The sequence below is a fragment of the Podarcis melisellensis genome (genome assembly GCF_964234715.1).
Source record: "Podarcis melisellensis genome assembly, chromosome: 8".
Taxonomy (NCBI): domain Eukaryota; kingdom Metazoa; phylum Chordata; class Lepidosauria; order Squamata; family Lacertidae; genus Podarcis; species Podarcis melisellensis.
Genome location: NC_138540.1, coordinates 15,858,743 through 15,885,606, shown reverse-complemented (window position 1 = coordinate 15,885,606; position 26,864 = coordinate 15,858,743). Strand labels below are relative to the sequence as shown.

Below are 26,864 nucleotides of genomic sequence, written 5' to 3'. Positions count from 1 at the left end.
GCGAAAAATACAGTACATAAGAAGGGGAAGGGCCATAGCTACCCTCTGCTTCTCAATGTGTATTGTATTGTTTTATGTACTGTGGCTTGCCGTTTTATTGATTACAGTTTAGATATTTTTGTAACTGTTGAGTGGGTTTCTGTTTAACTTTTATACGTTGATATTATTTTATACTATTCTAATGATTGTTAAATGTTACTTTTTTGATGTAGGTTGCCTATTTTAAAGTTATGTTTTACTATCACATTTTTGTATTGCATTAGATTGTTATGAGATGTACCTTTTTTGTTTCTTCAGCTCGTAAACCGCCTTGAGTATTGTAAGATAGAAAGGCGGTATACAAATTAAAAATAATAATAATAAGTAAATAAATAGCTCAGTGGTTAGAACATATGCTCTGCATGCAGAAGTTTAAAGCCCAGTGTCTCCAGAATTGGGATAAGGCTCCCTGTCTGAAGCCCCAAAGGGTTGCTGCCAGTCAGAGTAGACAATACTGATGGGCCAGTATAGGGCAGCTTCAGATGTTCCTGTGTCTTAAGGGAAGGGCTGTCACTCAGTGGCAGAGTACAAGGTACACATGCAAATGGCGCCAGGTTTGATCCCTGTGACTTCCAGGTGGGATTGGGGTAGGAGTTCAAGATGGTGGGAGGGCTGGCCAGCCTAGTTGTCCTCCTCTTGATGCTGGAGATCCTTTTGTCCCTGACTAAGATTGTGCGACAGGCTTGTTTCAGGAAAAACCCCGTAATTTGCAGAATAACATCCGCACCTCTCTGGAGAAGAAGAAGCGGGGATCTGGCCTTGTGTGGGGTAGCCGAAGAAGTGCTGCAGGGGATGGAATCGTACAAGGTGAGTTAATCCTGCTCTTCGGCTGCAAAAGTGCCCAAAGCAGCTCACATAAGATTAATAGAAACAGGGCAATCTAAAAGTCACCACACAAAAGGAAAGAGAGGGGAGGAGGGAAGAGGAAAAATATGCAAACATAGACACCATTACTGTATCTCATGTTGTTCTCTTGCTGGGTACATCTTGGATTGAGAAATGTAGTACAGCGGTACCTCGGGTTAAGTACTTCATTCGTTCTGGAGGTCTGTTCTTAACCTGAAACTGGGGCCTCCCACTGCCGCCATGCCGCCAGAGCACGATTTTTGTTCTTAATCCAAGGTACTATTTCTGGGGTAGCAGAGTCTGTAACCTGAAGCATATGTAACCTGAAGTGTATGTAACCCGAGGTACCACTGTACAGTGGTACCTCGGGTTAAGAACTTAATTCGTTCTGAAGGTCCGTTCTTAACTTGAAACTGCTCTTAACCTGAGGTACCACTTTAGCTAATGGGGCCTCCCTGAAGCAACCTGAAACTGTTCTTAACCTGAGGTACCACTTTAGCTAATGGGGCCTCCCTCTGCCGCCCTGCCGCCACAGCACAATTTCTGTTCTCATCCTGAAGCAAAGTTCTTAACCCGAGGTACTATTTCTGGGTTTGCGGAGTCTGTAACCTGAAGCGTCTGTAACCTGCAGTGTATGTAACCCGAGGTACCACTGTATAAGCCTTCTATTTTTCTGCATGTGTCACTGTTTTAGGCTTGGGTGAAGGCAATCTCAGAACAAATATTCATACAGAGATGGGACAGGCTGCCTCTTTCTCTTGCCGGTGTCGCACCTCTGCATGTGGAATGATTTGAACCATTCAGTCGCACGTCACATCCACACATACATTTAAAGCATGATGCTTCCTCCAAAGACTGATGGGAATTGTAGTCAACCCCTCAGAGCTGCAACTTAACAAAATACAGTTTCTAGGATTCTTGGGGGTGGCAGTGGGGAAGCCATGTGATTTAAATGCATTTTGGATTCATGGCGTGGCTAGGATATTCCACATGGAAAAGGAACGGATCTGACAATCCATCCCCCCCCAGTGGCAGAATGTGATCAATAGCAGTGACTCATACAGAGAAATGGAAGTGAATATGCTGCCTTTAGAGAACCTTTAACCCCCCAACATAGGGACGCAGGTGGCGCTTTGGGTTAAACCGCAGAGCCTAGGACTTGCCGATCAGAAGGTCAGCAGTTCGAATCCCCACGACGGGGTGAGCTCCCGTTGCTCAGTCCCTGCTCCTGCCCACCTTGCAGTTTGAAAGCACGTCAAAGTGCAAGTAGATAAATAGGTACCACTCCGGCGGGAAGGTAAACGGCGTTTCCGTGTGCTGCTCTGGTTCGCCAGAAGCGGCTTAGTCATGCTGGCCACATGACCCAGAAGATGTAGGCCGGCTCCCTCGGCCAGTAAAGCGAGATGAGCGCTGCAGCCCCAGAGTCAGCCACAACTGGACCTAATGGCCCTTCACCTTTACCTTAAACCCCCCAAAAAACAATGATTTTCTCTTAGTCCTCTGCTGGCCCCCAGGTCTGGGAAGGTCTGGAAGGCTCGTCTAGCCCAATTGTTTGGGGTGATGTTGAGGGTGAAGTCCGGCTGGTGGGTGGATTTTTCAGGGCTCCCTCAGGCTGACTGTACCATGTTCTGCAGCAGACCCCCAAGGAACAGTCTACATCTTCAAATCCAAAGGCAAAGGGCGGCCAGTGGTCTACAGATTCTCTCTCAATTCCACCGTCCCAGCGCCCTGGCAGACGGTGTCAGCAGGAGACGGGGACATCCCCTCTTTCCTGGTGAGTTTCTAGAGCACTTATCAATTACCTGTGTGGCTGAGACGCAATGCTCTCATTAATGCAGCTCCATGCAGGGCAGGGAAAGCCGAGATATGGCGAACGTCTCTAGGGTAAACGCCTGAGATTTTCTTCCCCCCAAGTCCTGTTGCAAGATGTGCAACTGGTTTTATTTGTATATTATTAGTAATTGTCTGATAGCCCTCAAGGTTCCATGTTAAGCGCAGGAGAGGGGGACATTTGTCCCTCCCAATGTCACTAAACTACACTTGGCCTCACCCACTGCTATCTTATGGAATTTGCAGTGATTTTTTCCCTGTTTAGGGAAGTTTTATTATTATTATTATTATTATTATTATTATTATTATTATTATTATTTAATATTTAATATTCTGTTGGGAGTCGCCCAGAGTGGCGGGGGAAACCCAGCCAGATAGGTGGGGTATAAATATTTTATTATTATTATTATTATTATTATTATTATTATTATTATTATTATTATTTGAATTGTAGAGTTGGAAGGGACCCAGCGGGTCATCTAGCCCAACCCCCTGTCATGCAGGAATCTCCGCAAAAGAATCTCCAACAGATGGCCCGACCAGCCTCTGTTTAAAAGGAAAGGGAGTCTATCCCTTTGCGAGGGAGTCCGTTCCATGGTCGAATAGCTCTTGCCATCCGAAAGTCATTCCTAATGTCTAGTCCTTGCCATTTGGATCCACTGGTTACTGGTTAGAGCGAACTGGGCTTGTGCAATAGTTTTAGCACACAATCTGGTGTGCGTGTGTGTACACAGCAAACCTGAAAGCCCTTATCTCCTGGTATGCCCCGCGGAGGACCTTAAGGTCCACAAATGACAACACCTTGGCGGTCCCAAGTCGCAAGGTGGTTAGATTGGTCTCAACTAGGGCCAGGGCCTTTTCAGTACTGGCCCCGACTTGGTGGAACACTCTGTCTCAAGAGATCAAGACTTGACATCTTTCCTCAGGGCCTGCAAGACAGTCTGACCCTTATGTTTCCCTCCCCTTATGATTTTGATCTATGGGCTATTTTAAAAATAAGGCTGCAATTTAAATTGCATTTTAACCTGTATTTTAAATTGGTTTTTATATTATTATTATTATTATTATTATTATTATTATTTTATTACTGTAATTTTAATGATGTTAGCTGCCCTGAGCCCAGCTCTGGCCGGGGAGGGTCGGGTATAAATAAATTTTTTATTATTATTGTTATTATTTATTTATTTATTTATTTACTTATTATTATCATCTAGTTGCCACTTCATGCAGGGGAAAGTGTGCGATGCTAATATCTCTCTCTTCTTTTTTTTACGTCCCATTTTCCTCGGCTCCGAGACATGTGTTAGTGAAGTCTTCTGTTTTCATTAATCCATTGCTTAGGTGTATAGAGTTCCTTACGGTAACTTCACCAAGAGGCTGACCGCTTGTATGTCCACAGTAGGGCATGTCCAACAGACGGGCCCCAAGAAGTGGATGGTGACTACCTTGTCGTGTGACGCTAAGAGAGGGTGGAAATTCGACTTCAGTTTCTACGTGGCTGCAAAGGAACAGCAGCGCACGAGGTAAACGCCCGGTGACTAAACTCTGACATGGGTTAGAAGAGACCAGGAGTGTCATCTAGTCCATGGGTAGGCAAACTGAGACCCGGGGGCCAGATACAGCCCATTCTAAATCCAGCCCACGGACAGTCCAGGAATCCGTGTGTTTTTACATGAGTAGATTGTGTCCTTTTATTTAAAATGCATCTCTGGGTTATTTGTGGGGCATAGGAATTCGTTCATATTTTCCCCAAAAAATATAGTCCGGCCCCCCACAAGGTCTGAAGGACAGTGGACCAGCCTTCTGCTGAAAAAAATTGCTGACCCCTATTTTTTTTATTAATTTTTCAATTACAATCCAATAATAACCTCATTATAACAATACCAAATAATAATATAACTACTAATACCCAGTGCTTTTTTTCTGGGGGGGGACGTAGGGGGATGGATACCCCTAAACATTTTGTGAATCTTTGTACTTTTGTCCATTTACTGTGTTTACTGGTCCATTTACTGGTGATTTTCTTGAGTCAAAACGAGAGTACGCCTAAACATTATTTTAGAAAAAAAGCACTGCTAATACCAATCATCCAAATTCCGAATTATATGATTTAGGTGCCCCCCCCCCCCGCATGCTAGAATTGATGGTTTGATCTTTTCTTTATTTCTGCGTTCCAAAATCTTATTAATTTCAATTGCTTTCTAATCAAAATAATAATCCCTTATACAACAACTGCAATACAGTCGTACCTCTTTTTATTTCAGTCTCCGGTTGTGTTTTTTCAGAATACGAATGCGGCAAACCTGGAAGTGTATGCTTCCAGATTTCGCCTCATGCACATGCGCAGAAGTGCTCAGCGCGCCTTGCGCATGCGCAGAAGTGGCACTCTACTTGCAGACTTTTCAGGGTGCGAATGGCACCCAGGAACAGATCGAGTCCCCTAACTAGAGGTACCACTGTATTAATAACTACCATTCATGCTGACACATTAAGTGATTTATAGAACTACAAGTGAGGCACTCAAACTATATCCTTGTTCTTCCTGTGTGTGACAATTATTCTGTCCGCTGAGTTTCTTCCTGTCCTTATAAAATGTTATATCTATCTTTCCCCAATTGTTGCTGTTCTCCATCATGCCTTGGGCAGAGCTGATATCCCATTGTTGTTTCAAAATTTCTCCATCGCACCATCCCATGCTTCGTTGCTTTGCAACTTTAACAACAGCAGCCAAAAGCACATCAAAGTGCAAGTAGATAAATAGGTACCGCTCCAGCGGGAAGGTAAATGGTGTTTCCATGCACTGCTCTGGTTCGCCAGAAGCGGCTTAGTCATGCTGGCTACATGACCCGGAAGCTGTACTCCAGCTCCCTCGGCCAATAAAGCGAGATGAGAGCCACAACCCCAGAGTCGGCCACGACTGGACCTAATGGTCAGGGGTCCCTTTACCTTTACTTTACAGCAGCCGCATTCTTGGCTGGGGTCCCCTTTACACCTCATATAACCCCTGTTTTAAAGCAACTGCACTGGCAGTTCATTTCCAAACCCAGTTCAAGGAGCATAAAGCCTTAAATGTCTCAGGCCTGATATACCTGGAAGATTACCTTCTTCCCCACCAACCTTTTTGGGTGCTGAGATTGACAGAGGGGGCTCTCTTGGCCGTTCCTGGACGAGAGTCTTTTCTGTGGTGGCCCCGAATCTGCAGAACTCTCTCCCACAGAGGTGCAGAAGGTGCCTTCAATTCACAGCTTCTGGCAGATGCTGAAGGTGTCCTTCTTTACATCTGCGGTGTATTTTTGTGTGTGTTTGGAAGTTCTTCTTAATTGTTTGTTTCTTTAATTTAAGAAAGCATATGCACACAGATATAAAGAAAGACAGGGCAACTGAATTAAAATTAGACATAATTTGGGTTGTTTTGTTCACAGTCCCTGGGCAAAGGATTATTCTTTTTATTATCGGGTGCTGAAGTAGTGACATCTCACTCTTCTCTCACCCCCCCTTGATTTTAATTATTTCATTTTATTACATATAACTGTGCAAATGTTTGAGAGATACAGAAGCTTACTGTGGCGTGCCTGTTTGGCATCATGTGGCGCATGACTTAAAAAAATTAACCAACGCAGAGCAGATAAATGGCTTTTGTAGAGGGAGAAAAGCAATGCCACAAACGATAAGATGATGTTTCCATATTGTGTTATAATGCTGTAACCTGCCCTGGGACCTTAGGGTGAATGGCAGGTAATAAATATATTTTACTAGTAAAAGTAATAATAGAAGTATAGAAGTATAATAGAAGTATAATAGAAATAATAGAAGTAGTAATAGAAATACCAGTTGGGTGTGTGTATGCATTTTTTTTTAAGTGGTACCTTGCCCTGGACCCTGAAGGTACAGTCTATATAATCCCATAGAAAATCCCTATACAGTGGTATCTTGGTTCTCAAACTTAATGCGTTCCGGAAGTCTGTTCCAAAACCAAAGCGTTCCAAAACCAAGGTGCGCTTTCCCATAGAAAGTAATGCAAAATGGATTAATCCATTCCAGACTTTTAAAAACAACCCCTAAAACAGCAATTTAACATGAATTTTGCTATTTAACGAGACTATTGATCCGTAAAATGAAAGGAATAAACAACGTACTGCAGTCACACAATCAATCAATCAGTAGGTGAACTGAATTCCACACAGTCACAAAAACAAAAGAAAAAAGCCGCAAAAACAGACAGACCTCAGCGTAACACTCAAAACAGAAGTGTGCCACTCAAATTGGAAGCATAACACTCAAAATGGAGCACGTTCGGCTTCCGGAAAATGTTCGGAAACCGGAACACTTACTTCCGGGTTTGCAGTGTTTGGGTTCCAAGTTGTTTGAGTTCCAAGACATTTGAGAACCAGGGTACCACTGTATAATCCCATAGAAAAGCTTCTATATGAGTGGCAAAATATTGACAAGTCAGGACATTCACCATCCTTTGTTGCCCTATCGGCAGACGATTTACGTGTTGGCCTTTGCGGTCAAAGTTGCAAAATCTGGGTCAACTCTGTGGATTGGAGGAGGAGATCCAGACATTGAAACTGTTCTGCCACGTCCCTGAAGCCTCAAGGGATGAGTGTGATGTTCTGTAGTGTTCGTATTGATCGTCCAGCTTCATTACTCTCCTCTTTCCTTCTTCTAGGAAGCTCTACTTTGCCCAGTCCCACAAGCCCCCTTACCACGGCCGAGTCTGCCTGGCTCCACCCGGATGCCTCCTCAGCTCCAGCCCCGATGGACCAAACAAAGGCTTCTTGTACGTGCCGAGCGAGAAAGGTGAGATGAAGTGGGATTTGTGTGGCTCCAATAAGAACGTCAGAAAAAGCCCCATTGGAGCAGGTCAGTGGGTCATCTAGTCTAGCATCTTCTCAGATGTCTGTGGGGAAACTGCAAGCGGAATACATGCACATGAGCCCTCTCCCCCTCTGACCCTGGAGGCAGAGCTTCTTTTTCTTCCTCCTTTGGTGGTCCCACGTAGCCGAGTAAAAATAATAATAATTTATTATTTGTACCCCACCCATCTGGCTGGTTTCCCCAGCCACTCTGGGCGGCTTCCAAGAAAGATGAAAAATGCATTAAAATGTCACACATTAAAAACTTCCCTGAACAGGGCTGCCTTCACATGTCTTCTAAATGTCAGGTAGTTGTTTATCTCTTTGACATGGGAGGGCGTTCCACAGGGCGGGTGCCACTACCGAGAAAGCCTTCTGCCTGGTTCCCTGTAACTTTGCTTCTTGCAGTGAGGGAACCGCCAGAAGGCCCTCAGCGCTGGACCTCAGCATCCGGGCAGAACGATGGGGGTGGAGATGCTCCTTCAGGTATACTGGGCTGAGGCCGTTTAGGGCTTTAAAGGTCAGCACCAACACTTTGAATTGTGCTTGGAAGCGTACTGGGATTGTCTTCCCTAAACATGGTCTTAACAGTGAGTCCGTAAGTGACTGTGGAGGCCAATTCTGGACCCACATGTCCTTCCACAGTGGGGACATAGGTTTCTGGGTGGGAGTTGATCACGGTGAGGGTTTGCCAAGCGTGCCTTCCTCTTAGCACATTTCTCCCTTGCGTCCTGAGTTTGAGTGTCTTCAAAGTCCATGACACTTTGGGTAAAGGCTGTTCTCCAACTGGAGGGCTCACAGGCAAGTGTTTCCCAGTTGTCAGTGTTTATACTACTTTTATATATATATAGATTTGCCTTGAGACAGTCGTTAAACTTCTTTTGTTGACCACCAGTATTACGCTTTCCATTTTTAAGTTCAGAACAGAGTAGTTGTTTTGGAAGATGATAATCAGGCACCCACACAACATGACCAGTCCAACAAAGTTGATGTTGAAGAATCATCGCTTCGACACTGGGGAACTTTGCTTCTTCCAATTCCATTAGTTTGTCTGTCTTCCCAAGTGATGTGTAAAATAGTCTCCTCTTCCTATAGATTTAATTAATCCTATTTTAATGCCATCTACACTGGTAGCATGGGGACGCGGGTGGCGCTGTGGGTTAAACCACAGAGCTTAGGACTTGCCGATCCCTGTGACGGGGTGAGCTCCCATTGCTCGGTCCTTGCTCCTGCCAACCTAGCAGTTTGAAAGCACGTCAGAGTGCAAGTAGATAAATAGGTACCACTCCAACGGGAAGCTAAATGGCATTTCCGTGCGCTGCTCTGGTTCGCCAGAAGCGGCTTAGTCATGCTGGCCACATGACCCGGAAGCTGTACGCCGGCTCCCTCGGCCAATAAAGTGTGATGAGCACCGCAACCCCAGAATCGACCATGACTGGACCTAATGGTCGGGGGTCTCTTTACCTTTTACACTGGTAGCATCAGTTCCCTCAAAGCATCAGCATGTTTCTTGGTCACAGCTCTGGCTTTTCAACCAGCTACAAAACCTCCCCTTCCCTCTTTCCTGACTCCTGCTTCCCATCTTGAGCAGGCAAGGAGTAGCAGGACCATGATCCATCAAGGGCAATTCAATGCCTTAAATCACATTTGTGCAATTGACACAGCCTCAGTTTGTTGCCAGAGTCGAGCCACATTAGATTACCGTAATAACCTGCAGTTTCATAAGAGTATATATTTAAAGCAGGTGGATAAATGAGCAAATTAAGTTAATTTGGATAGGGGGAAAATATTAAAAATAAATTTAAGGAACCGCAGAAAGAGGGGGAAGGAAGTCACATTTTGAAATGTTAAAATGATTGGGAAATTATTGAAATGTATAAAACTGAAAATCATAAATAAAAAATGTGTCGAGCCACATTGGATTGACTCAGAAATGAAAAAGAACTAACTCTGTCTCTTTATAAAAGACATCACCTGGTTATTTTTCTGAAGCCCAATCTCACGGCTGCAAAGGCCACATTTCAAAGTGTTGCTCCTGACCTTTCGAAAGCACTAAGTGGTTTGGGACTTGGTTACCCGAAGGAACACCTATGTTCCTGTAAACCTGTGTAGACCTTCAGATTGGTCCCGGGAGTTGTGCCCTTTTCCTCCCATCATGTTTTGCAAAAGCATCAGACTGATAGATACCAGACTGGTCTTTTTGGGGGTGGCCCCCATGCCGGTGGAATTCCCTCCCATGGGATCTGCTTCATGTCGCTGCTGCTGTGGATGTTTTTTAACGGGCCCCGCAGATTCACTTGCTTCCAGGGCAAACCTAACAAGGGATTGGTGGAGTCTCAGATTCACTGGCACCTCCATAGTCTTGCTGACTCCTACCTCAGAAAGAAGTTGGAAGGTGTATTTTATTTCCTCTTTTTGCTGCATCAGATCCATGCTGTTGCAAGTGAGGGAGCTGAGGATCGGGCCCCTCAGGGGAGCCTCAAAACATTGCACCCAGCAAAACCCTGCTTCTGCATATTGAGGGGCTTTCCGCTGGCTACCCTCCGTGAGAGAACCCCTGGCAGTAGCATCTCACCTGCCAGGATGGAGGCTGAGATTTCCACTACCACCAGTTCTACTTATCTCTGTTGTGCAGCATTCGAAGGATGGTGGAGAAACTGCACCCTGGAAAGAGAGACAGATAAAGAGTTTGTTTTCATTCGACTCAGGACAAATAACCCTTGCAGTGAAGCTGTCATTGGCTTCGAATCCTGACGGCTGTCCACTGTGGGAGGCAGGAAATGCTTCTGAATACAGTGGTACCTTGGTTTAAGAACAGCTTAGTTTATTAGCACCTTATAGACCAACTAACGTATTTTTCGCTCTATAGGACGCACTTTTTCCCCTCCAAAAATTAAGGGGAAATGTGTGTGCATCCTATGGAGTGAATGTAGGCTCCTTGGCTTCAGCGATAGCAATGCAAAGCCTCTGGAGCACAGAGGGAGCGCTCCCTCCTCGCTCCAGAGGCTTCACGTTGCTTTCGCTGAAGCCTGGAGAGCGAGAGGGGTCAGTGTGCTCCGAAGGCTTCAGGGACAGCTGCCGGAAGCCTCCGCAACACAACGGGAGGTCCCGCTGTGCTCCGGAGGCTTCAGGTTCCTTTTGCTGAAGCGGGGAGAGCAAGACTCTCCTAGCTTCAGCAGAGAGGGAGAGCTGCGCAACGCCCCTTCAGCCAAGCGGGAGGAGAAATGGAAGAGGCTCCGTTTCTCCTGCCGCTTCGCTGAAGGGGCGCTGAGCAGAGAGGGGGAGAAATTTTTTCCCCTTGTTCTCCCCCTCTAAAACAAGGTGCGTCCTATGGTCGGGCGCGTCCTATAGAGCGAAAAATACGGTAAGTTTGTTCTGGTATAAGCTTTCGTGTGCATGCAAACTTCTTCAGATGCACACGGAAGCTTATACCAGAACAAACTTAGTCGGTATATAACAGGGGTAGGCAACCTAGGGCCCATGGGCCACAAGCGGCCCACAGGGGTCGTTTAACCGGCCCCTGAGGCACCCTGAACCAAGCTACCTGCTCGGTGAGTCCCCACGTCCTGTGCTAAACCAATGCAGTGCGGCGCAGGGACTTGCTTCCACAGTGCCGAAAATTGCATCTGCGCAGACACAGATGCCAGAAATCACGGCCACGCGTGTGCAATCCAGCCCATGAAGGGATCTCCGCTGGAGTGAACTGGCCCAGGTGAGGTGAACCTTGCTGACCCCTGGTCTATAAGGTGCCACTGAATAATTCTTATTTATTTATTTATTTTGACTGTGTCAGACCAACACGACTACCTACCTGAGCTTAGTTTATGAACAACTTGGATTAAGAACACTGCAAACCCAGAAGTAGGTGTTTTGGTTGGTGAACTTTGCCTTGGAAGCAGAACATGTTTCGCTTCCTGTTGAGTGTGTTCCATTTGTAACTTCAGTCCCCCGCTGCTATGGGAAAGCACGTTTTGGTTTTAAAATGCTTTGGTTTAAGAACGGACTTCCGGAACAGATTAAGTTCGTAAACCAAGGTACCACTTTATTCGTTGCTGGAAACTGCAGGAGGGGGGTGTCTTGTGCTTGGATCCTGCAAACAGGCATCTGGTTGGCAACTGTGAGAACAGGCTACGGGAGGCTAGCTTTGAAGGTGACCCAGAAATTGCAACTAATCCAGAATGCGGCAGCTAGACTGGTGACTGGGAGTGGCTGCCGAGACCACATAACACCGGTCTTGAAAGACCTACATTGGCTCCAAGTACGTTTCCGAGCAAAATTCAAAGTGTTGGTGCTGACCTTGAAAGCCCTAAATGGCCTTGGCCAAGTATACATGAAGGAGCGTCTCCACCCCCATCATTCAGCCCAGGCACTGAAGCCCAGCACCGAGGACCTTCTGGCGGTTCCTTCACTGCAAGAAGCAAAGTTACAGGGAACCAGGCAGAGGGCCTTCTCGGTAGTGGCACCCGCCCTGTGGAACGCCCTCCTGTCTGATGTCAAGGAAATAAAACAACTCTCTGACTTTTAGAAAACATCTGAAGGCATCCCTGTTCAGGGAAGTTTTTAATGTTTGATATTTTATCTTGTTTTTAATATTCTGTTAGGAGCTGCCCAGAGTGGCTGGGGAAACCCAGCCAGATGGGCAGGGTATAAATAACAAATTATTATTATTATTATTATTATTATTATTATTATTATTATTATTAGGATGCTAGACCAGAGGATGCTAGCAAACGATCCTCAACAAGATCCTAATCACATCCTTTCTCCTGTACATCTTCTCCTCCAGCCTCCCCTAAAGTCAAGTTATCCGTCACTTCTGGATTCAACCCTTGTGGGAACGCTAGCTGTGGGAAACCGGCGGTGCGCCCCCTAGTGGACACGGGAGCCATGGTCTTTGTGGTGTTCGGGATCCTAGGGGTAAACCGCTCCCGGCGCATGGACAACCACGTCATCGGAGACATGGTACACCTGCCTTCTTGCTCAGGGTGGGACGGTTTGGAGGGATGCAATACCTTCTCTGCTCTCCCCAGATTAGTTCTCTGCTGCTGCAAGGGACCAGGCTAGAACAAGTGGGGTGCAAATGCAGAGAAGAAGACGAAACAAGACAGCGAGGGATGGTGAGAATCGCAGTCTAATATGCCTGCAGAGCATCTGAAGCTGTGTGGAGACACAGCAGGGAATGGAAACTGGGAACTTCTGCATGCAGAACAGATACTCTTAAAGAAGAAAATACAGTTATAGTGGTACCTCAGGTTAAGAACTTAATTCGTTCCGGAGGTCCGTTCTTAACCTGAAACTGTTCTTAACCTGAAGCACCACTTTAGCTAATGGGGCCTCCCACTGCCGCCATGCGGCCAGAGCACGATTTCTGTTCTCATCCTGAAGCAAAGTTCTTAACCTGAAGCACTATTTCTGAGTTAGTGGAGTGTGTAACCTGAAGTGTATGTAACCTGAAGCGTATGTAACCTGAGGTACCACTGTATAAAAGGGGAAACCAGTGAAATTTCTAAAATATTATTAGAAAAGGAGGATCAAGAAGATCAGTTAAAAGAGATATGGGAAAAGGAGGCAGCAGGGCAAATAGATCAAAACTGAGGGGAAATAAGGGAGAAACATACGTTGAAAATGTTGTCTATAAGAATAAAAGAAAATTATTATAAATTAATTTGGAGGTGGTATTTAACGCCAGTCAAATAAACAAGGAATATTCGGTGTTATGTTGGAGGGGGTGCCGGGAAACAGGGAATTACATTCACATGTGGTGGGGGTGTAAATATGTACAATTATTATTATTATTATTATTATTATTATTATTATTATTATTATTATTTTGCATAGGATGTTTAAGGACTTAACAGAAATCACTGGGTTAAAACTGACCAAAAGTCCAGAGGGTAACATTATTATCAATTTACAATGGGATGTAAGATTCGCAGGCTAGGAAGGACTTGCTCGCAAATTTATTGACGGCTGCATGAATTATGATAGCCAGGAAATGGAAGGGGCAAACAGAATATAAAATGGAAGGATCGTATAAAGAGGTGGGAGATATAGCTATGAATGATAAATTAACATGTGCCATTAAGGTAAGATGGGGAATATGCAGGAGGAATGATTTTGAGGAGATAGGGAGGGTGTTTGAAGAAGGGGGTCAAACCATCGCAAGCGATGTCGACATTTTGGGTGGTTGGATAGTTCCAATAGAATGGTCTTGGTGGTGGGGTGCACATTTTGATTCTTATTGTAGCCTTATTGGAGTTCACCGATTGGGTCCGGAACAGGAGGAAGGAAGTCAAATGACACCGGGGTTGAGTCAAAGAAAGAGTTTATTCTGCTCTCCGGATAGCAGAAGGCACTTGCGTGGTCAAGTCCACAGCAAGTCCAAAGAAATGACAAGTTCCATGCAGTATATATATCCTCCAGGTACCCTCTCCCTCCTTCTCATATAAATCCAACCATGTCAGTCTATGTACGCAGGTTGACATCACATATGTTCTTGCTCTGGTATTCTTAACCATAAAAGGAAATTCCTTCCTGTACTTCTGACCATAAAAGGATCTTCCTCTTCCTACTCTTATCTTGGAGGAAGAGGTCGTCATCTCCGAGAACACGCTTTGGCCTTGTTCCGGATTTAGGTCTGTGTGTCTTTTGTGGTCAGCACATAAGATAAGGCACAGGTGTGTTTTCTCTGTTCTCCTGGTACAGTCAGGGCCATTCCTGCCGTCACAAACTGATAAAGGAGAGAGCTCTGAGCACAGCCGGGTTTTTGTTTATACATTGACTCAGAGCTCAAGTTAATGGATTTTAGCTAAGGAAAAATAGGGATTTTGGTGCACTTTCAAACTGCCTGCACAGTCAGTTTTGGGTTTGGGAAACCCATTCCTTCATTATTTATTTATGGTTATTACTTTGTCAAAAAACACTACAAAAAAATACCCAGATTCTTTGCCCCTGAGCTCACCAGCCATTTTGCATGGAATGCTGCCATCGTACCCTTTCCCGCACTGCAGATCCCGTACAGGGCTGAGGGTCAGTCTAGATGACATGCACCCCCCGGGGTGCCCTTTCCAGTAGCGTCTCTGTTTTCCCGACTTGATCCCATTGCCTCATGTGTTTGTCTCTTTCTGTTTGTGTCTCCTTGTGAAAGGGCAGCGTCATCTATGATGACGGCTTCGACCTCTTCAAAGAGATTGGCAACCTGTGCAGGATCTGCAAAGCTATTGCCGGCAACGTGGAGCTGGTCAAGCCGGGAGGAGCCCAGTGCCTGCCCTCGGGTATGTTGACTCCTCTTCCAGTACTGTGGTCCACCATTTGGAGTAGGGAGGTCTTTGTTATCACAGAGGTATGCAGGACCGACAGGAAAGGGGAGGGAGCCAGTGGAAACTACTGGGGTCCAGGGTCTGGCTACCTTGCCTATGCTTCTGTCCTTCTTGGTAGTCTCAAGTGAGGATAGCTCAGTCAGTAGAGCAGGAAACTCTTAAACTCGGGGTTGTGGGTTTGAGCCCCACGTTGAGCAAAAAAATTCATGCATTTCATGGACTAAATTTAGACCCTTGTGGTCCCTTCCAATTCTACGATTCTATGATCGTTTGCCCAATTGCTTGTGACATCCATTGTAAAATCAGTGAATTTCAAAGAAAATAATAATGCATACTGTCAGGGAACTGCCATCGGCTCAGGGGGGAGAGGGGAAAAGCCGATGGATTACAGAGAGCCCCCAAAGATCGTGGGAAGCAGCTCCTCCTTCTGCGCCAAGAGGGGAGGCGCAGACTGGGCGTCAAGAAACTACTCTGCCGGGGAAGCTTTAAGGACCGCCCACTCACGGATTCTGCCAATGAATGAGCCTGCCACGGGAGAGTGGCGCTCTGGACAGATAAAGTTTATTTTGGCATCAAAAGGAAGGCTTCACAGCCGAGCAGGGAGGCATTTGCCTGCTTGCTCTCGAGCAACCCCTTGGAAACCTAACACATATGTATCATTTTTATTTCCAAATGTTTATTCCTAGATAGATAGATGATAGATAGATAGATGATAGATCGATAGATAGAGATAGATAGATAGATGATAGATAGATAGATAGATAGATAGATAGATAGATAGATAGATAGATAGATGATAGATAGATAGATAGATGATAGATAGATAGATGATAGATGATAGATAGATAGATGATAGATAGATAGATAGATAGATAGATAGATAGATAGATAGATAGATAGATAGATGATAGATAGATAGATAGATAGATAGATAGATAGATGATAGATAGATAGATAGATGATAGATGATAGATATAGATAGATAGATAGATAGATAGATAGATAGATAGATAGATAGATAGATGATAGATAGATAAAAGAGATAGATAGATATAGATAGATAGATGATAGATGATAGATAGATAGATGATAGATAGATAGATAGATAGATAGATAGATAGATAGATAGATAGATAGATAGATATAGATGATAGATAGATGATTGATAGATAGATGATAGATAGATAGATGATAGATGATAGATAGATGATAGATGATAGATAGACAGATATTTATAATGCTCAGTGCATGCACAATTCTGAGTAGCGCCTTGCTAACATGCCATGAACCAGGCATCTCAGAGTATTTCCAACTCCCTGTGCGCTTTGACAGCACAATCGCCACTTACTATGCGCCATCAGATCCATAGGTTTTCATAAGCGGAAACACCCTGCGAATCCAACCAAGTTGATACGCACAATGTGGGTTATGAATGAATGAATGAATCTTTCTTTGCGTCAGCCGTCAGCCATAGCAATAAAACAAAAATACGATACAAAAAGAATAGAAATAAAAAGTCCATTATGTAAAATACATTTTAGGGTTTTGAATGAATAGTCAAATAGTGGATCCTATTCTGATGGCCGAAATGTGGGTTATATATACATGGATCAGGCCGAAGGGGGCCCATCTGGTCTGGCATCGTGTCCTCATATTGCCCACCCAGGTGTCATTAATGGAAAGCCCACATACAAGACCTGAATGCCAAGATTCTCCTGTGATAACCACTCAGAAGTGTGGGATGTGAAACACAAGAGCAGTCAAGTACAACATTCCTAGAGTGAACATGTTTACACATGGGGAGGAATGTTTGTCCAGCCAGCAGGTAAACTTCCTGTTTCCTTCTGGGCTGGGACAGACTTCCTCTGCATGTGACTAGAGGTGGGCGTGGCCTCACCTGTGCAGGTAACGACAAAAGCACAGGGCAGGGCAGCCATCTCTCTCTCTCTGACTATTGACTACATGCATTGAAGAAGCAACATCTGCTTGGCCAAAGATGCTCTCTTGGCTTCCAGCCAAGAGAGGACAAAGGGACTGTCTCCTTATGAGATAGTTTCCAGGTTCTGGGATCTGATTGTGAACAGAATGTGAGTAAACTCTTTTTTATACTTTTATAGAAGACTGTGTCATGTCTTACCTTTATGAGGGAATAAGGGGAAAATATCAGAACGGTTATTATAGAGGCTTTAGTGAGCCTGAGCAAATGCATCCGCTGCAAGTTTAAAAGGGGGAATGTTACTCTGCTAAATTGTGGAACTTGTTGACACAAGTTGGAAAAGGATATAGTCAAACAATATATCCTCTCCTGCATCTCTGAACATTCTCACAAGAAGCATTGCTGCCTCCAACAGCCACCGTGACTCGTAGCCTTCAAAAGCCCTCTCCTCCATGAATTTTTACATTCCTCTTCTAGAGCTTTCCAAGTCGGTGGCTATTGCCGCCTCTGGTGGCAGGGAGTTCCATAGTTTAAATATGCTTTGTGTGAAGAAGAACTTTTAAACCAAGGAATGTACAAGCCAAACAATACTCATTTAGTCACAGTCTTAAGCTGGAGTTCAGGAGAGGGTAAGATAAGAACCTAAGAACAGCCTGCTGGATGCAATGAGGTTAAGGAAACGTTCTTTCATATGTGGTGGACCTGTAAAAGGGTAAAAGAGTCTTGGGAAAATGTTTAAAAGTACTTTCCCAAAAAACCCAGAGTCCTTTCTGTTGGGGATAATTCAGACTGAAATTCCCAGGCGTCAGAAAAGGTTATTTATGTATGCCACTACTGCGGCCCGTGTTTTATTAGCCCCAAAATGGAAAACGAATGAGGTCCTAAGAAGAATGGCAACTTAAGCTGATGGAATATGCGCAGCTTGCAGACTTAACATATAGAATAAGAGAAGAAGAAGAACACACATTTAGAGAAGACTGGAAAATGTTTCTTGAATATATGGGGGGAAATTGTGTACACTTGAAAACGTTGGCAGCATTAAGATAAATTCAACAGTGCAAATAAGTTTTGATGGATTTAATAATGAAATACTGAATGGTTTAGTTTATGTAAAATATGGGGGGATTTATGCTATGCAAAATGAACCATGGAAAGGGAAGTCACCGATATTTTAAGGATGTTTAAATGAGTGTTCTAAATTGTAAAACAGAAAATTTAATTAAAATGATAAAAAAAGAAAGAAAAGCCTTCTGGGTCAGGCCAATGATCCATCTAGTTCCGGCATCCTGTTCTCACAGTGGCCAACTAGATGCCTGTGGGAAACCCACAAGCAGGATTCGAACACAAGAGCAACTCTCCACTCCTGCAGTTTCCAGGAACTGGTATTTACTGCCTCCAGTGTTCAAGTTAGAACACAGCCAAACAGGGTTAGTGTAGACTTATTAGACTTTACCGATTGGTGGGCTCTGCGTTGCTCCCAGACGGAAGGAAGGAAGTCAAGTGACACTGAGGGTTGGTTCAGAGAAAGAGTTCTTTATTTCTGCTCTCCGGAACAGCAGAAAGGCACCTGCGTGGTCAGTCCACAGCAAGTCCAAAGAAATGAGAAATTTCATGCAGTATATATATCCTCCAGGCACCCTCTCCCCCTTCCCCAGGAATCCAACCACGTCAGCTTGTACACACAGGTTGACATCACAGATGTTCCTGCTCCGGCACTCTTAATCATAAAAGGGTATTCCTTCCTATACTTCTGACCATAAAGGGATATTCCTTCCTGTACTTCTGACCATAAAAGGATCTTCCTGTTTCTACTCTTATCTTGGAGCAAGAGGTCACCATCTCCAAGAACACCCTCTGGCGCTGTTCCCAGACTAGGTCTGTGCGTCTTTGTGGTCAGGATATAAGATAAGGCAGTGTTTCCCAACCTTGGGCCTCCAGCTGTTTTTGAACTACAATTCCCATCATCCCTTACCACTGGTCTTGCTAGCTAGGGATGATGGGAGTTGTAGTCCAAAAACAGCTGGAGGCCCAAGGTTGGGAAACACTGAGATAAGGCACAGAAGTGTCTTCCCTGTTCTACTGGTACAGTCAAGGCCATCCTTGCTGTCACAAACTGATAAAGGAGAGGGCTCTGAGCACTTGTCTATACAGCCGGGTTTTTGTTTATACATTGACTCAGAGCTCAAGTTAATGGATTTTAGCCTTACCATGATGGTTATGTATTCTGGGTTGCACAAAAAGGAACCGTACATCTATCTATCCCCCTGTCTTTCTAGGATACAGTATCTCCACTGTCCTTCAGATGCTGCACCCAGAATGCAAGAATCTTCCCGAGCCAAACCTCCTTCCTGGACAGCTCTCCCACGGGGCGGTGGGGGTGAAGGAAGGCAAAGTCCTATGGATCTCCATGGCCTTCGAGTCGGTGAGGACTCCCCACCTGAATTCTGTCACCCCCATTGCAGCTGCTTTGGATTTTGAGCCAGCTGAGCTATATACTCAGAGTAGACTCCTTGAAATAAATGGACCTGAATTCACCCTGTCTGTAAACTTCAGTTGGGTCTACTCTAGAGCAGGACAAGCACTGATGACAACCTTCTGTTCTTTTGTGTTCTCCTTTGTGTGTGTTGTTGTCATTGAAATTCTACTTAATATCGAGCCAGAGCCAGAATTGCAATGTATGGTTAGCCAAGTAAAAACTTAAACACAATGCAGGATTCTCCCAAAATAGACCAGGGGCAATTGTATTTCACCCAGCAGAGCTTTACTGCTACAGAAGGCAAATGAGCATAATGGTCACAAATCCAATACAGTGGTACCTCGGGTTACATACGCTTCAGGTTACAGACTCTGCTAACCCAGAAATAGTACCTCTTTTTTTTTAAAAAATAAATTTTTATTTGTTTTCCAAACACATAATCAAAACAAACAATAGACAAAACAAAAACATACAAACATATAAACATGTATAATTTCATAATCTTATTTTCGTACACCTTACTTCTCCGACTTCCCCATACCTCCCTTTTGCTGCATCCTTGTTTTACATTTCTTTAGCAACTCCTCCAATTAATTAATTATTTAATTCACTTTCATTACATTCCTTTTTCTTTAACTTATTAATTACAGCTGCAATTCTCTATTTCTTATTCCCTGGCATCTTAACACTCCTCAATTTTACAACAATTTTTAAGATATATCTTAAATTTCTTCCAATCTTCTTCCACTGTCTCTTTCCCCTGGTCACGGATTCTGCCCGTCATCTCTGCCAGTCCCATGTAGTCGATCATCTTCGTCTGCCATTCTTCCAGAGTAGGTAGTTCTTGTGTCTTCCAATACTTTGCCAGGAGGATTCTTGCTGCTGTGGTGGCGTACATGAAAAACGTCCTGTCCTTCCTTGGCACCAATTGGCCAACCATGCCCAGGAGAAAAGCCTCAGGTTTCTTAGGAAAAGTCCACTTAAGGACTTTCTTAATTTCATTATAGATCATTTCCCAAAAGGCTTTAATCTTCGGGCAGGTCCACCAAAGGTGGTAGAAAGTACCTTCAGTCTCATTACACTTCCAACATTTATTATTGGGCAAATGGTAAATTTTTGCAAGCTTGGCTGGGGTCATGTACCACCTATAAATCATTTTCATTATGTTTTCTCTTAAGGCATTACATGCCGTAAATTTAACACCGGTGGTCCATAACTGTTCCCAGTCAGCAAACATAATGTCATGACCGATGTCTTGTGCCCATTTAATCATAGCTGATTTCACCGTTTCATCCTGTGTATTCCATTTCAACAGCAAATTATACATTCTTGACAGGTTCTTAGTATTGGGTTCTAGCAATTCTGTTTCTAGTTTTGACCTCTCCTTCTGGAAGCCTATTTTCCTGTCCTGTTTAAATGCCTCATTTATCTGATGGTAATGCAACCAGTCTCGTACTTTGGACTTTAATTTCTCATAACTCTGTAATTTAACTTTTTCACCATCTTGTTCTAAAATTTCACAGTATTTTGGCCATTTAGACTCCATATTAAGTTTTTTCACCTCTTTAGCTTCCATTGGTGACAACCACCTGGGAGTTTTACTTTCTAGCAAATCTTTATACCGCATCCAAACATTATATAATGCTTTCCTGACAATATGGTTTTTAAAACCCTTATGCACTTTTACCTTGTCATACCATATATATGCATGCCAACCAAATCTGTTATCGAACCCTTCCAGATCCAAAATGTCTGTATTCTCAAGAAGCAGCCAATGTTTCAACCAGCAAAAAGCTGCCGATTCATAGTAGAGTCTTAAGTCCGGCAGGGCAAACCCCCCTCTATCTTTTGCATCAGTTAAAATCTTAAATTTTATTCTGGGCTTTTTGCCCTGCCAGACAAATTTAGATATATCTTTCTGCCACTTCTTGAAACAGTCCATCTTGTCCAAAATCTGCAATGTTTGGAATAAAAACAACATTCTAGGCAACACATTCATCTTAATAACAGCAATTCGGCCTAACAAGGAAAGTCTCAACCTTGACCATATTTCTAGATCTTTCTTTACCTCTGTCCAACATTTATCATAATTGTCCTTAATTAAGTTCACATTCTTAGATGTTAAGTTTACCCCCAGGTACTTCACTTTTTTCGTTATCACCAAACCTGTTTCACTCTGAAACTTCTCTTTTTCAGCCATTGTTAGATTTTTCTCCAGCACTTTCGTTTTCTGTTTGTTCAGTTTAAATCCTGCCACTTGACCAAATATCTCAATTAGTTCTAATACTCTTTTGGTACTAGTGTCTGGCTGTTGCAAGGTCAATACTAGGTCATCTCCCAGAAATAGTACCTCGGGTTAAGAACTTTGCTTCAGGATGAGAACAGAAATCGTGCTCCGACGGCGCGGTAGCAGCGGGAGGCCCCATTAGCTAAAGTGGTGCTTCAGGTTAAGAACAATTTCAGGTTAAGAACGAACCTCCGGAACGAATTAAGTATTTAACCCGAGGTACCATTGTACATTCAGGGTTGACACTATCCATAAAAAATCCAGTTGCAGCAGGCTTAAACTTACAATAACTTATAAGAAGTCTAAACCTTAACACTAAGTATGCTATGTACAGAACACCACATCAGAAGGAAGAGAGATAGAAAGAGAAAGTGAAACCCAGGCGCCTTCTGGCCTTACTTTTATAGTCAGCATGACTTTGACAGAAGAGATAAGAGAATCAGTTTAAGCCAGCTGTAATCAGTCTCTTTAAATAACCCAAACATAAGGAACCTTTCAGAACCGTCTTGAATTAGGTCGAATAGGAAAGAGCTCTACACATCAGATCAATACTTTCTGCACTAAGAAAGTTATCCCCACCCGCTTCATCTTTTGAGTTCTACAAGTAAAGTTTCTAGCCCTCATTGTGTAAGGGAGACATAGTCAGCAGGTGCCTTGAATAAATAAAAGGTAGGAAGACTATATGAACAGCACAAAATATGTAACAAAAAACCCCTCCATCATTATTGCAGATACAGTCACCAACAGTGCATGCATCTTAAGCCAAACATCTAAGCCCTTCAGATGTCCAAATAGATCCCCACAGGAAACTGGCGTCCATTAGGAAGGAGTTCACAGATGCAAAATTGATGCAACTTCAGACCAAAAAGAATATATTGCAGGCTCACAGCATGTACCTCAATGGGGTGTCCTCAGCATCATTGGACAGTGACTCCTTTAAAAACGTTGTCCAGTATATTTGAAATGTTGATTTCTGCTGGATCGATCTCAGTTTGGAGTCTAAGAAGGCGGACCCTGAGGACTGAAGTGGGAACCTCTTTCTGTCTCTCTCAGACAACCTACAAAGGGAAGTCGTCCTTTCAAACCTACTCTGACTATCTCAAGTGGGAAACTTTCCTCCAGGATCAGCTCCAGCAGTTCCCCGAGGGCTCAGCTCTGCGCCGGGGCTTCCAGACCTGTGAGCACTGGAAACAGATCTTCATGGAGATCATAGGTAATTGGCTTTCCCCCCCTCCGTCTCCTGTTCAAGGAACCACTCAGAGAACCAGGGATGGCTGTGAATGGGGTCAATGGCAGCAAATTGGGAGCATCCATTCACTGCAGACACTGTGAATTGAGAGTGATTTGCATGTCCCAGTACGTTTCCGAGCACAATTCAAAGTGTTGGTGCTGGCCTTTAAAGCCCTAAACGGCCTTGGTCCAGTATACCTGAAGGAGCGTCTCCACCCCCATCGTTCTGCCCGGACACTGAGGTCCAGCGCCGAGGGCCTTCTGGTGGTTCCCTCGCTGCAAGAAACCAAGTTACAGGGAACCAGGCAGAGGGCCTTCTTGGTAGTGGCGCCCGCCCTGTGGGACGCCCTCCCACCAGATGTCAAAGAGAAAAATAACTACCAAACTTTTAGAAGACATCTGAAGGCAGCCCTGTTTAGGGAAGCTTTTAATGTTTAACAGACCACTGTATTTTAATACTTTGTTGGAAGTCGCCCAAAGTGGCTGGTTAAACCCAGCCAGATGGGTGGGGTATAAATAATAAATTATTATTATTATTATTATTATTATTAAGCAGGTGCTCTGCCACTTGAGTTACAGCCCTCCCTGCATTCTTTGGGCAAACAGTTTGTGTGCATGTTTTAAACATAATAAATAAAATCTCTTCCCCCCTTTTCCAGGTGTGCAGAGTGCCCTATATGGTCTCATCCTCTCCCTCGTGATTTGTGTCGCCGCTGTTGCGATCTTTACCACGCACGTCCTCCTCCTGCTTTCTGTGCTGCTCACCATTTTAGGTAGGTACCTAGTTGTGATTTTGAACATTTGGATTCCTGAGAACGCGGGAACCTGCCTGATTGGACTATCTGTCCATTTGACCCAGTATTGTCTGCTCTGACTGGAAGCATCTCTCCAGCTAGACCTTCCTAATGTTCATAGTGAACTTTCATTTCCTTACCTCTGTGTGTGTGTGTCCCCTCCCTGCAGGGGTCGTATGCTTAGTAGTGACCATCATGTATTTGTCCGGCTGGGAAATGGGCGCAGTGGAGGCCATCTCCCTCTCCATCCTCGTCGGCTCCTCTGTGGACTATTGCGTCCATCTTGTGGAAGGGTTCCTTCTGGCAGGAGAGAACCTGCCGCTTCACCTGGCAGAGGTAGGACAGCTGTCCTTTTTTTAAAAAAACCTAAATAAATACTTTTTCTTGATTTGATGACAACAAATGGCGCAAGTCTCAAGACTATAGGTTACTCCAACGTGCTCTGTGTGGGCTTCCCTCGCACTTGGTCCAGAAGCTGCAGTTGGTGCAAAATGCTGAAGGAGTGAGACCCTCTTGCTCTGGTTCACTACTGGGACAAATTCAAGGTTTGGCTATTAGTATAAGGTAAATTTAAAGGGACCCCTGACCATTAGGTCCAGTCATGGCCGACTCTGGGGCTGTGGCGCTCATCTCACTTTGGTATGATACAGTCATACCTCGGGTTACAGATGCTTCAGGTTGCAGTTTTTTGGGTTATGGACCCGCCGAAACCCAGAAGTACCGGAACGGGGAACTTCCAGGTTTCGGTGGTTGCCCATGCACAGAAGTGCTAAATCGCACTTTGTGCATGCGCAGAAGCGCCGAATCACAACCTGCGCATGCAGAGATGCGGTGCTGTGGGTTGCGAATGCTGCTGGTTGCGAACGTGCCTCCTGCATGGATCACATTCACAACCCAAGTGTCCACTGTACTGTAAATAAAGACTATAAAAACATCAAGAGGCTCCCCGTGGTGATTGTTGTGAAGAGAGGAAGCCCACAGCTCTGACACAGGAGTCCTTTACTTTTACCTTTTTACCCCATAAGTGCCCACTCAACCGCTTTGTTGCAGGTGCCATGTAATACCTATTCCCAGGGCTTTTTCCCCCCAGCCAGAGCTCAGCTCAGGTGGGCACAATTGCCATTCTAAGAGAACAAGGGATAGGTTCGTGGTGAGCTCCAGCATCTCTTTTTTTCCTAGAAGAACAGCACTGCCTATTCCACATTTGTAAGAAAATGGAGTTTTAAACTTTGGAACTCCCTACCCCTTGATACACGAGCAGGTACCTGCTCTAAAAAAAAGTTATTGTTTGGACAAACCTATCCAGATGTTTAGCTTGGACTACTGCAATGTGCTCTACATGGGGCTACCTTTGAAAGTGACCCAGAAACTAATACAGAATGAGGCAGCTAGAATGGTGACTGGGAGTGGCTGCCGAGACCACATAACACCAGTCCTGAAAGACCAGTACATTTCCGAGCACAATTCGAATTGTTGTTGCTGATCTTTAAAGCCCTAAACGGCCTCGGCCCAGAATACCTGAAGGAGCGTCTCCACCCCCATCGTTCTGCCCAGACGCTGAGGTCCAGCTCCGAGGGCCTTCTGGCAGTTCCCTCGTTGCGAGAAGCCAAGTTACAGGGAAGCAGGCAGAGGGCCTTCTTGGTAGTGGCGCCTGCGCTGTGGAACGTCCTCCCATCAGATGTCAAGGAAACAAACAACTATCTGACTTTTAGAAGACATCTGAAGGCAGCCCTGTTTAGGGAAGTTTGTAATATTTGATGTTTTATCGTGTTTTTAGTATTCTGTTGGGAGCTGCCCAGAGTGGCTGGGGAAACCCAGCCAGATGGGTGGGGTATAAATAATAAATTGTTGTCATTGTCGTCGTTGCAATTTGATGGCATGTTTAAATCTGGCTTTGGTCTGCCGTTGTTTTAGCTTTATCTCAATGTTGACACTTTTATCTTCTTTTGTAACACCCTTCTCTCCCCACCCCCCTTGTGTTTCCTCCTTTCAGGACCCCAACTCCAGCCGCCAGTGGAGGACGATTGAGGCGGTCAGCCACGTGGGCGTAGCTATCGTTTCCAGCGCCATCACCACCGTCATGGCCACCGTCCCTCTCTTCTTCTGCATCATCGCCCCATTTGCCAAGTTCGGCAAGATCGTGGCCCTCAACACGGGGGTCTCCATCGTCTACACGCTGACTGTGAGCACCGCCCTGTTGAGCATCATGGGGCCTCCCTCTTTCACCCGCAGCCGGACTTCCTTCCTGAAGGCCCTGTCAGGGGTGCTGGTGGCCATCGGGGTGGGGCTGTGCCTTTGCCTGGTGCTGCTCAGAAGCGGATTCAAGATCCCCCTGCCCAATGGGACAGTCCTATAGTTCCATGTTTCCCCAATGGCCTCTTTGTATATCGTTTCTTCTTCTTCTCCCCCCAAACTGGATTTTCCCACAGAAGTCCTGGAAGATGTCCAGGGATGCTTTCAATTACAGTCCTCACTTGCCGCTTCCAGGATGTCTCTTGTGCCCCCAAGAGTCTTGCTCTTACTGTGGGTTAAGGGTGCGGGGATGGCGGGCAGAACCCGGGTTCAAATTTCTCCAACCCTGCAGGACTCTGACTCCCATCAGCACCAGCGATGGCTTCCCTGACAGCCAGGGCTGATGGGGGTTTGCTTCGAATTGTGGCATTTGTGCCCCACCTTTTGTCCAAGAAGCTCAGGGCAGCATACACAGTTCTCCTCCTTTTCATTTAATCATTTAATCTTCACAGTGACCCTGCGAGGGAGGGAGGTTAGGCCAAGAGGGAGCAACTGGCCCAAGGCCACCCAGCGAGCTTCATAGCCGAGGAGTTGGGTGGATGACCACAAATTTCATTTTATAATGTATATAAAACAGAGAGAGCAGCTGCAACAACAGGTGGGAATCAAAGGACGAAAAGCGAATCTATGAAACAAACACGTAGGATGAGTACAGTTGTACAAGGGTTTAAATAACAACTCCAAATAAAGTGGCACCTCGGGTTACAGACGCTTCAGGTTACAGAACCCAGAAATAGTACTTCAGGTTAAGAACTTTGCTTCAGGATGAGAACAGAAATCGTGCGGCGGTGGCGCAGGAGCAGCAGCAGGCCCCATTAGCTAAAGTGATACCTCAGGTTAAGAACGGACCTCCAGAACAAATTAAGTTCTTAACCCGAAGTACCACTGTATTCAGATAATCAGCATTATCTGATTATGAAGTCCAATTCTGGGTTTGCTAGGCTTGGGAAGAGGGT

General features: G+C 44.8%; 1 protein-coding gene across 5 annotated transcripts in view; it reads left to right on the top strand.

The window, feature by feature from the left end:
• DISP3 (dispatched RND transporter family member 3) overlaps positions 1-26,576 on the top strand; it is a 101,764-nt gene extending 75,188 nt beyond the window's left edge. For 4 of the 5 annotated variants that reach the window (XM_081923444.1, XM_081923445.1, XM_081923443.1 and 1 more), the window contains exons 11-21: positions 721-846; positions 2,520-2,659; positions 4,057-4,238; positions 7,388-7,518; positions 12,361-12,536; positions 14,722-14,848; positions 19,106-19,251; positions 22,646-22,805; positions 23,482-23,595; positions 23,786-23,952; positions 25,610-26,576. In XM_081923444.1, coding sequence (XP_081779570.1) covers positions 721-846; positions 2,520-2,659; positions 4,057-4,238; positions 7,388-7,518; positions 12,361-12,536; positions 14,722-14,848; positions 19,106-19,251; positions 22,646-22,805; positions 23,482-23,595; positions 23,786-23,952; positions 25,610-25,972 — 1,832 coding nt within the window. In that variant the 3' untranslated portion in view covers positions 25,973-26,576. The remainder of the gene's footprint in view (positions 1-720; positions 847-2,519; positions 2,660-4,056; positions 4,239-7,387; positions 7,519-12,360; positions 12,537-14,721; positions 14,849-19,105; positions 19,252-22,645; positions 22,806-23,481; positions 23,596-23,785; positions 23,953-25,609) is intronic. The other variant, XM_081923442.1, reaches the window with a different exon arrangement.
• Positions 26,577-26,864: the final 288 nt, after the last annotated feature.